At 41.0% G+C, this 12,240-nt stretch overlaps 1 protein-coding gene across 1 annotated transcript in view; it reads left to right on the forward strand.

The window, feature by feature from the left end:
* LOC122814333 (microfibril-associated glycoprotein 4-like) overlaps positions 1-12,240 on the forward strand; it is a 204,837-nt gene that overhangs the window by 80,993 nt on the left and 111,604 nt on the right. Inside the window, exon 3 of the mRNA XM_044086919.1 lies at positions 10,515-10,674. Within this exon, the coding sequence (XP_043942854.1) occupies positions 10,515-10,674 (160 nt within the window). The remainder of the gene's footprint in view (positions 1-10,514; positions 10,675-12,240) is intronic.

Genomic DNA, 12,240 nt, shown 5'->3' on the forward strand with positions numbered 1-12,240 from the left:
TCACTGTCAGCCTTGGTACTGCTACTTACCTCAGCCACTGCAGTCACTCTGTCCAAGGGAAAATCAGTACCCACAAGCAGCTGTGGCTCACCATCAGTCTCACCACTACAGGGTAGCTCCCTCCCTGATGTAACCACCTCATCAGTCCTGGCTGCATGTGCAGTCTGTCTGGGCCCCCCCCCCAGGCTACCAGACCCACATTTTTGTCTCCAACCCCGGCTGTGTGTAACTGCATGCACACAAGGTACTGTATTATCAAAATCATTCCCTATCAGGACATCTGCAGGGATATCCTCAAACACACCTACTTGCTGGCTTCCTTTTCCACCCTCCAAGTCAAGGGGAACTCTAGCCAAAGGTATTTGGAATGGGGTCCCTCCTAAAGCTCTGACTGGGGTAGACTGCCCAAGCAAGTACTGCTCCTCTTTAACCTTTGCAGGTTTCATAATGGTTAGGTCAGAGGCTGTGTCTCTCTTAGCAGTGGACTGTTTCCCATTTACTAAGATTGGGTATAACCTCTTGTGGTAATTCAGTACCCTTGTTGTCTCTAGACAACTGACTGCTGGCATTCTATCATTTCTACTTACTGGTTATCCCAACCTTTGTTCCCCACCTTGCCTCTGTGGACATCTATATGCTACATGGCCCCACTGGTTGCATTTAAAAGATTTAACCCTTGGTCCTAGATGTGTACCTGGACTAGTGGCTTTCCCTGCTACTGGCAAACTCTGTTGGGGCAGTTTAGGCTGCCCACCATGGATTCCCTTAGACCCATGAGCAACACTGGGTATCCCTTTCCTGTGCAGTGATGCCCTACTTGCTAGTAATAGGTCTCCCTTTTTCCCAAATTCATCTGCTGTATTACATTCCATATTTTCTAACCAGATTCCCTAGTTCTCAGGCAAAGTTTTAAGGGCTTGTTCCCTTACCAAAAGGTCTGCCAGCCATTCAAAAATGATGACCTGACACCCACTTACCCTTCTACGAAAATAAGTACTTAACTCAGCAATATGTTCACACACACTTTCATCTGCCTTGCATCTATGTTCATGAAACTTTTTCCTATAAGCTTCAGGTGTTAACTTAAAACACTCTAAAAGAGAGTTTTTAACAATATTATAATTAAGCAATCAGTATCAGACAATTTAGAAATAGCAGTTACAGCTTTACCATGGAGTAAGGGGGTCAGAAGCCATAGCCAGAGCCCGTGGTCAACATTATACTGTTTGCATACCCTTTCAAACATATGAATGAAACTTATCAAAATTATCCCCTTCTGTAAATTGTGGAAGAAATTTACTGACCTTTGTTGCTTCTGGGGTTTGGTTACTCCCTTCCCCATAACCTCCATGACCCACGTGAAGAGTCAGCATCTCCTTCTCATGATGCCTCTGCCTCTCATTCTCTTCAGCTTCCAGTCACAGTTTCTCATTTTCCTCAGCCTCTGGATGGCTCAGTCTCCTTGCTGCTTCTATTTTCAAATGCTTGGCTTCCTGTTCAAGTGGCTTTAACTCCAGATGGATTTTTAACTCCTCTGTGGAATAGTTGAACTGTCCATTTTCTGAGAGTTGTACATCTCCAAGGCCAGCCTGGTTGTCCTCCTGATTGCTGGACTGTGATGCAGCTGTGCCCAAGGATGCAATAATTTCTGCTTTAGTGAGGTTGGCATGCACCAGTCCTTTAGCCTGACACATCTCAGCCAACTAGCTCCTTGTTAGCTTGCCATACTCCTCTGCTGACATCCTTGCCTGCTCCCCCTGACTAACTAAGCTAACAAAAAATAAAATAATTGTGATATGAACCTCTGAATGTTCACTGTGTGGCTGATTCACAGTACAAACACCCTCCTTAGTGACCACTGTTCACAGGCTACAGGAATTCAATATACATACAACTGAATCCTAATATGTGGATATCCCACCACTGTAAACAAATGAAAATGTGATGTGGATATCCCAGCACTGCTCACCAATTAATATGTGATGCCCTGCCACTGGCAACAGTAATCAAGGAGCCTCAATCCTCACCACTGACAACAGTGTGGAACATACACACTGGGAGGATGACAAGTACACACACAGTAAACTGCAATTTCCTTTAAAAGCATGCAGAGACCACAGTTAGTCTGGGGCTGATTTCTCCATCTTTCCAAGATCCCATATAAGGCTCCTCACTGGCACAGCTATAGAGTTGAAATCTCAATTGCACGGCCAAACCAAGACCTCCAGCACCCTTTCTGTCCAACCAGTGCTTTGTGTCCCTGCCCAAGTAGCTGACACACACACTGTTTGAGATTTGATTTATGTACACACACACACACACACACACACACACACACACACACACACACACACACACACACACACACACACACACACACACACACACTCACACATACACGCACACACTCACACACACACACACACACACACACACACACACACACACGCACACACGCACACACATGCACACACACACACACACACACACACACACACACACACACACACACACACACACACACACACACACACACACACCTGGGAAAGGCCGGCACATGTTTACTAGCTATGCCCCCTTTTGCCCAGACTATAAGGTAGTTATTACTGCCACTAGCCAACTCTTTATTAGCTACTTTAAGCCCCTTAACAAAGGATGTCCAATCTTACTATGTAATGTTATTATTAATCCAAATGGTAGTTTGACCAAGAGCAAGGCTATTAGGAGTGGCCTGCACAGTGTCACCAAATAGATATGCAAGTACTTTAAGAGCTTAAATATGTCTTACAAATATCAACCAGAAAGACAGGTTTAAATATATTTAATAATAAATAATAAAAGAACAAGACAATACTAAATATGTATTCACAGTGACTTCAGAGTTCACAATCACAGGAAATATTGAAAACAACATTGCAGGACAGTCTCACATAAATACAGAAAACATCTAAGCTATACTTCACTATATTCCTAACTGAATCTGAGAGAAATTACTGTACCCTAGTTAGCTTACTTACAGCAAGGCAAGTGCAGATGTGGTGAGTGGGTTTTCTCAGCTGATGCTGCCAGGTCAAAGACAAAATATAAAATACACAGTCTCTCTCAGAAACTTCTTAAACTAATATCAACTATTACTGCTTGGGTAGCTGGCAGGATGACATCACTTTTTGTCACCTGACTTTAGTTCCCAAGCTAAACCCCTATTGCTAGAAACTACCAGCATGTAACATCTCCCTGTGAAAACACATAAACAAGGACTTATCTTACATCTATGGCAAATGGTGGAAATCATAAAACAATTCACATTCCTCCACACTTAAAGACAATACAAAAACTTATAGTTCTAGACATTGTGTCTGTTACTGCAATAAAACTGAGAGAAAACATATTTTGTTTATGGCCCAGCTATAAAGTAACAACCTCAACCATTCTTTTGAAGTTCTGCAAGTTAATCTCCTGTGTTTCAGCCTCCCCTGTTAAACAATTACAATAGTGTATAAAACATCTCTTCAGCACACATCTATACAATATGACATACAGTTCTAATACATTTATAACACAGGCATGTAAATCATATTAATATTCACAAATGACATATAATTATTTACAAAATTCCAGATAGCTGGGCTGGCAGTATTTTCTTTTCTGAAACATATAGTCATTCAATCATTCATGTGTTCATTCGTTGTTTTTTTTTATGTAATACTAAATCCTTCTAATTCAAGACTGCATGGGAGTCAGAGTGTGTCCTGGCAGTCAGTCACACAACACAATACAGTGAAACTAACTCTGAACTGCTGGATAAGATATCAGTCTATCAAAAGGATACACACACATACACAAACCTTGCAACACACTCACACCTATTTGTAAGTTGGAGGATCACCAGTTTACCTACAGCATGTCTACAGGTCTGAATGGAAAGTGTGCACCCCACAGAAATGAAAAAGAAATCCTGGCAGACAGAGAGAGAACATGCAGAAGGTGCCCCTAAAGAGAAGAAAAACAGACTACCAAGTACTGTGAGACAGAAATGCTAACCTCTGCATCACTGAACTAACAGTCAGGAATAGCATATACATTTCAACATATTATAAGGCAAATTGCCAAGGTGCTGTGAGTTGATGCATGCAGACAAGGTTTCAAAAATTAAATAAATGTTGAAACTGTAATAATAACTATGTGAAGCAAGTAATGAAGAAGCATATACATGGGTATTATGCCTTGGTGGAAGGTAAGTACTAGATCAAATGTGATAATGCTGAAATTCAGCAGAACTGCCACTGCCCTTTAATAAGCCAAACTGGAAGCAAAGCTCTCTCCACCCAAGATTGTGCTAGATAGTCAAGAGGAGAAGGTTAACACCCGCACTACACCTCAAGCAACACATAGCCTTTCTAAACTCACACCACCAACACCCACACATAGCAACACTAAACCCTCATATGCAGAGGCTCTTAACAGTAACCTGCCCAAGCAACAAGGACCTCCGAAGCTTTAGCACAAACAAACACCAATCGCAACCAAAGTGTCACATAGCTCACAACACCAGTGTGCCACCCAACAACAGCTCCTAAGGCAAGACAACATACCCAACACTTTAGTCATAGGTGACTCTATAGTCAGGCACTCTGATGTCCCACTCTCCAGGCTGAACAGAGAAAATTACAGTCAGCTGACTGTCAGGTGCCCGGATCTGCCACATAACGCATGCACTCAAGTCAGTCCACAACAAGTACAAATATGATTCTGTCATTGTACATGTTGGAGTGAATGACTTGAGACATACCTCCTGGAACTACATGAAAAGAGACATGGAAGAGCTCTTGGATCATGTGGCCCAGGCAGTTATGACCCTAGCTGTGAGTAGCATCCTACCTTTGCCTAGAATGATTCACTTCAACAATTGGCTAAGCTTCTGGTGTCATTCAAAGGGGATCCAGTATCTGTCTGACTGGGATGACATGGTCGACAGACCACGATGCTTTGCCAGAGATGGACTGCACTTGTCGCCCCTGGGACTCAGGTTACTGGCTAAGGCTCTTGCCACCTCATAGTGCCTTTTTAGGCAAAGTTCAAAGGACAAAACCACCACCGTAACAGGTACAAGCATGTAAAATCTGAAGGTAATGCTACTCAATACTAGAAGTCTAAACCTCAAAATGCACTCTCTCAAGGCACTCCTAAAAATGGAGAACATCGATATTTGCGCAGCAACTGAGACCTGGCTCAAGGCTCCAGAGAGCACTCCTACAATACCAAGCTACAACTCTTACCACATGTTTCTGCCACCAAACCAGGACTGAAGCACTAAAGGTGGAGGAGTGTCCATACTCACCAAGGATATTCACACCACCAGGCTAATTGCCCAACACAATGCGTCTAAAATTCTCCCGGTGCAACGAACACCAGGTAAGACTGCAATCCAAATTGTAGCTTGCAACAGATCCACCACCATGCCCCAAGATTCTCACTACACCTTTCTAAACATATTGGAAAATATTAAGATACAACCAAACACCCTAATACTGGGTGATTTCAACTACCCTGCCATTAACTGGGAAAACTACTCATGTACCAATACCTTTGCCCAATGGTTCTTGGAATTCATAAATTCCAATGCCCTGGATCAACTAATCCATAGTCCCACCAGGGACTCCAATATCCTAGACCTGGTTATTACCAACATGGGAAATCGATGCTGCACACCTATGGTCACCCCATCATTGGTCATATCTGACCATAAGCTAATCACCCTTGACATCCACATCCCTCCACCACCCTCCAGTAAGGAAACCTCTGTAAACAACTTTTCCAAAGCCAACTTCATGCTACTCAAGTCAGAAGTGACAAACGTCATGACACCCATGCAGACAGGAACTGAAAGCTCGACTGCTGAATTCTACACTAAGGCACTGTATGAGCACATCCACTCTTGCATAAATCATGCCATCCCAAATAGAACCAAGATGCTCTCCTCCAAAATAAGGAAGCCAATCTGGTGGTCCCCTTCAACAAACAAACTTTACAACAAAAAGAAGAAACTGTTGCAAAAAAGAGGAAAATCCCAGGATGAAAAAAACTCCCTTATCAGCTTCAGTAGGAAGCTAAGATCCCTCATAAAATCCTCCAAAGCTAGTTACAAAAATAAAATTGCCAAAGATTCCAAAGAAAACCACAAGGCACTTTATAGCTATGTCAAGAATCTAAATGGCAATGCTCAGATCTGGTCTGAGCTACAGCAGAATGGCATTAAATATACTGATCGCAAGGATATTGCCAATATCTTGGCAGCTCGATTCAGTGCCAACTTCACCCCCTCTCTCACCCCCTAAAGGGTCTATCTGAATACCGAAATATTGCCAAATTCTGGTAATAATGGCCACACAGGTAAAAACTGCACTCTCCAAAGCTAAGAATACAGCATCCATGGGACCAGATGACATCCCGGGCTGTGTACTACACGAACTACAAAATGAACTGGCACCTCAACTTATTGCCATGTTTAGTCATAGCCTCACCTCATGCTTTGTGCCCACTGAGTGGTGCACAGCTACAGTTATCCTACTACACAAGGGGGAATCCACCTTGGATCCTGGGAACTACTGCCCCATTAGTCTGAAGAGCCTGATCTGCAAGGCCATGGAACGTATTATCATGCAACTTATAATCAAAGACATTGTCAACCTTCAAACACTGGACCCCACCCAGTTTGGGTTCGTGAAGGGCCAATCGTATCTCCTGAACCTGACTGACTTCCTCGAATCAGTCTCCACAGCTGTGGACGAGGGTAAGGTGGTCCACACAGCTTATCTGGACCTCACTAAGACCTTCGACACCATCCCCCATTCTGGAATAATAGATAAACTTACTAAGCTGGGCATTAATCCCTATGTCACTCGATGGATTGCCAACTGGCTTACTGACAGAACCCACATTGTAAAAGTAGCCAACTCTAAATCCATCTCCAGACAAGTGACAAGTGGAGTACCTCAGGGTTCAGTCCTGGTACCACTCTTGTTTGGCATCTACTTCTCTGAAGTACAGGCCAACACTAAGGGACTCTGGCTAACAAAGCTCACAGATGACTGCAAACTGGGAGCCATTATTGAATCCCCAAATTATATGGATATTCTACAAAAGGGCCTTACAGAAACATATGCTTGGTGCCAGAACCATGGGCTCAAGTTCAATGCCAAGAAATGTATAACTATCCCCTTTGGGAAAAACCATGTACCCGTGAATTACCACATAGGTGGCAGTACACTAAACACCGAAAGTGTGATAAGAGACTTAGGGATACAGGTGGACAGTGGTCTCACCTTCGATAACCACATTGCCACAATAGTCAGGAAATCCTTCTATGTGGCACACCTCATCACTAAGGGCTTTTCATCCAGAAAAAAGGAGGTCATTGTCCCACTGTACTCATCCCTCATTAGACCCAATATATAATACAGTGCCCCATTTGGTATGTACCTCTCAAGACACTGCAACAAATGGAAAGGCCACAGAAATACCTCACTAAAAGAATCACAGGCCTAAAGCAGATGCCCTATGCTGATCGTCTAAAACTCCAGCTATACTCTGTCACATATCGTCTACTCAAAGGCGATCTCTGCTTAACATACAAGGCCATGTCAAACCCAGAGCTGTTGGATATGCTACACTTAAAGAAATCCCAATCCCTCAGAGCCACACCCTCCAGAGATTTAAACCTTGTCATTGCAATGAACAAAACATGCTGGAGGGATAGGCTCCTGACCCAGAGACTCCCCAGACTCTGGAATAGACTGCCCATACATGTCAAGCAGAGCGCTCTTTGGTCCTCTTCAAAAGGAACCTTGATGATTGGATGGGAGATAGGAAATTCACTCTGGGGATCATGTCAGTAGCTCTGCTAGACAGAGGTCCAGGGAAGTAAATATTGTGGGAAGAAATAGCCAGGGAATTGTTACGGCTAGGCTTATATAGGTCCTAGGGCCAATAGCCTAGTGGGTCTATATTACAACTGCAAAACCTCACTTACATGAATACAGAAACGTCAACACATATTGAGCAAACTGTGAAAACACCGAACGTCCTAAACCACGAAATTCAAAATGTCGAATCGTCATAGTTGGCCAACTGCACCAACCGCTACATACTACCTACCCAAACAAAATAAATAATCCACATACATAACAAAACCCTACTTCTAACCCTACAGTAAAGCTTGCATATATTACTATGTATGCACTTAGGGTCTATGTTATAACAGCAAATGATCAAAAGATCGAACACTGTTATATCAACCACAAACGAACGAAAACAAAAAAGAACGAACAGCCAGAACAGCAAATTTTTTCCCAGGGAAAGAATTTGCTGTTCCCAAAAAAAAAAAAAAAAAAAAAAAAAAACAAACTAAACACTATTTTAAGCGGGGAGTTCTGCCACCCATACCCCCCTACTTAAATATACCAACTCCGAAATCACACTACAGTGCCAAAAACGGCAAAGTGATGGAAGCGCCAAGTGACTTCTTTCCCAGGGCAAGAATTCGCTTAAAAGCCGCTTCATCATTTTGCGTTTTCAACATTTACAGTTCGACCAAGACACATTCGACAGAATGCATCTTCGGTCTTCTGACAGGAACCTTCCACTTACCTTAACCCGTACCCTAACCCTAAGGTCTGCAACTATTGCACACTTACCTTAAGGAGCTATACCAGAGAAGGGCCAACTATGAGGATTTGACATTTTGAATTTCGCGCTTCAGGACGTTCAGTGTTTTTGTGGTTCGCTGAATACTTGTCGAAATTTCTGGATTCGCATAAGTGGAGTTTAGCGGTTGTAATAGGGAACCTAGCCTAGTACCAACCTATGAACCTATGAACCTATAATGTAGCCACTATGGGCCTGATTCCAAAACAGTTGCTTTCAGTATAAATGACTTACTTCACTGTAAGGCCTAGCTATAAACAAGCTTACACCGGGGGCAGGTTCCAAAAGATTTGCTTTTAGCATAAGTGACTTACTCCGCTGTAAGCCCTGTCTATAAAGAGGTTTACAGCAGGGGCTAAGTTCCAAAGGTCCAGCTCTCAACATAAATGTTCACTTACACTAACAGCAAGTTTTTTGAAATTTGGCCGTATAAGTCATCAAAGTTTACCTGATAGCAGTACACTGGTCAAGTCGAATTCATTGAAAGATGTAGACAAAAACTGGTTAGTGAGATGGACAAGTCTTCAAAACAAATTTCAGTTATTAACTGGAACCATGGGCTGAAGATGCAAACTTTAATTATCAAAATAGTTGTAAGCACTTTCATACACTAAGGAGCTCTATCAGGCAACATATGAAATATGTACTCACTGAAATTGCATGTAAAAGAACTTTATTTTTTTTTTTCGAGGGGGGGCAAGATCTCTGCACCTCCCAGTGCTGAAGTTTGCTCTCAGCTTCCTTGCTTATATATACCAACACCACAATTGCACAACATCAAGGAAAAGAGAAAACACCTTGGAATGGTGAAATGTGGCTTATCTAACTAGGATGTCACAGTAAGCAGTGGCAATGTATAGATATATAAAAAAATCCAAACACAGAAGTTTTGATGAGTTTGATTCATCCAGTGTACTGTTGGGGATTCTGGCTTCATTGACATCATAACAATGGAATATCGTTTAATTAGGGAGAGGAATTGGGGCAATAACAATGAGAAAAGTAATTTTAGTTGAAATGTGCACAGATGTAACTGATGGAGTAGGAGATGGAATGTTATTTAATGAGGCCCAGGTGACAGTGATGTGGAGATACAACTGAGGGAATCAGAATGGAATGTTAGATAAGGCATCTGGGAGATCAAAGGTTAAGCGCAAAGACAGGTGTAAGGTTAAGTTGAATGAATAGAACTTGAAAGAAATGCTGGATATTATTAATAAAGAATTCTAGTTTGATTTATAAGGTACATTACCTGGACCTCTGCAAATCTCAGTAAAGAATGTTGACTCATAACAAAACAATTAGATCAAGTTTTATTGCCTCAGTATCACTATCTTTTGTGAAACATTCTTTTACCTTGATATTTCTGAGGTGTGTGATTATCTTCTCATTTCCGCAGTACAATTACACTTCCTGCATTTTAAATGTGCTGCTCAGATGTCAGCACAATTGGGACAATTTTCTATTTTTTAAACTGAGTAGCTAAATGGATCATTTGGTGTGGTAATTGCAGTTTAGTTAAGCTGAAAAGATCATTTTTCGTCAATAAAAAAGCACATGTGATGGGTTATATTGTGCAAATAATATCCTACGCTATTTCTTGAACTAATGGTATTAAACAATCATTAACACCTTTGACATGTTTAAAATGTGATTTCATATAGAGAATCCAAAAGATTCTGTAGCTATATAGGTGCTTATTTTACATGGTTTTTGCAGCATCATAAAAAGTACTTTTCAGATGCAGATTACATAAGTCAACTAAATGTATACATTTCTTCACAAAATGTATATGATTTTGCATTCTTCAGGTCATTATCAAGATTTTATTGGTACTTACCTTCACTGGAAATGTCTCTGTATGCGCATCTGTATCTGTTCAAGCAAACACAACTTCTGCATCTGTGTTAAATAATGTGCCAGAGCTGCTGGATAATCGCACATTTTTCGCTTTGAACATCATGCAACCATGTAAGTGGAGTATTTCTTGTTATGTTGAAACAACTGTATATCACTAACCATAGCTTCCATTTCTTCTTCTTCTGCTGCTGCTAGCTGGATTATCTCTTCTTTTACAGCACTTCCTTTTCAGTTACCTTCTAATTCATCTACTTTTTCTTGATATTGACTGCAAAGCCTAGATAATGATGTGATAACAAGAAATATCTTACTAACATTGACATTGTTTCAGAGAACCAGTTGTTAACAGTGCTTTCTTTTTATTGCTATGTAAATTTGTGGCTTGAATCTTCAGGCACTTTGAATCTTCATACGGTTACCAACAGGAAAAGAAAGTATAAGTCAGTTTTAGGAAATAGGAAGCCATTTTTCAGCAGTCTGATTAGCAGTTAGCTATGCATTAGAAAACTTTCATTATCTTCTGATGGAGGCTAATTCAACAGTAGTCACAACAGGCTCATAAACACAGAAAGACACTCCAGGGATGTGCGCTATGCAATTCTAATACATGATTAATAGATGTGTTATGTAATCTTCCACTGAGTTTATATCACCCTTCTGAGCATGCACTAGATTTCTTTACTATGTTTTCTATTATGCCTTATTGTTTGCTTACTTTTGCTGGAAGAGCCCAACAGGTAGTGCTATAAATCTGCAGTATGTATTGGCACATGGAAGTGATGGCCCACAGAAGTCATTTGTCTTTTGTCAAAGATGAGAACGTACATCCTTATTGTTACTATGGACTCTTAAGCAAGGCTATGATTAGGTTGTTAACAAAAGGAAACAAATTTGCAAAAGAAAATTACTTAGTAAAACTTAATAACCTATGTTCAAATCAGTGTATTAACAACAACAGACACAAGTCCAACTAATGCAGCAGTGTTGAATAGTCAAGCTATGTACTGTGTATGGGGATGTCCTTTCTCACGTGCAACAATATTGACGTTTATTGCATTAAATTTGTGTGTGCATGGGTAAACCCCTTACATGATGATGTGGGTTGCCTACCATCACCTATGCAAAAAACTCTTTTTTTTTTAATTCTATGAATTATATTTCAAAGTGGCTACTTTTAATCTAAAACATCATTCACATTACTGCCCATGCACTGCTGCTGCTGCAGTCTTTTCTATCCCTTGCTCTCCACCAATGTTCTTGTTGAAAGGGGACAAAACAGAACATGTAGTAATCATAGTAAGCTGCAAGCCTTTTCTTTAAACCTAAATGATTAGTTCCTTACTGCACTATACTGGCACAGTCACATCTGTGTCCACATCTTTATGTATCTGTTTTGTTGTGTGTTGTATAACTGTGTAAGCAAATAAAACACAATACTGGGAACTGTGGTTCTCTAGTGGCAAGTTATGGATAATGTAAATTCATCTGAGGTACACATTTTGACACAAATACAGCAAAATGTTAAATATGGAAGTTGATATGGCTCTAAAGAGGTACAGTTTGAATTAAGAATCATGCCTTGTTGTGCTACTGAACACGCTGGCCCAAGTTTGCTGTGGAATTGGACTGTACATATCATTCAGACTTAAGTAACTAAATCTGCTTCATATTCTTAGT

The sequence above is a fragment of the Protopterus annectens genome, chromosome 10.part0, assembly GCF_019279795.1.
Source record: "Protopterus annectens isolate FY-2018-M chromosome 10.part0, PAN1.0, whole genome shotgun sequence".
NCBI classification, from domain to species: domain Eukaryota; kingdom Metazoa; phylum Chordata; order Ceratodontiformes; family Protopteridae; genus Protopterus; species Protopterus annectens.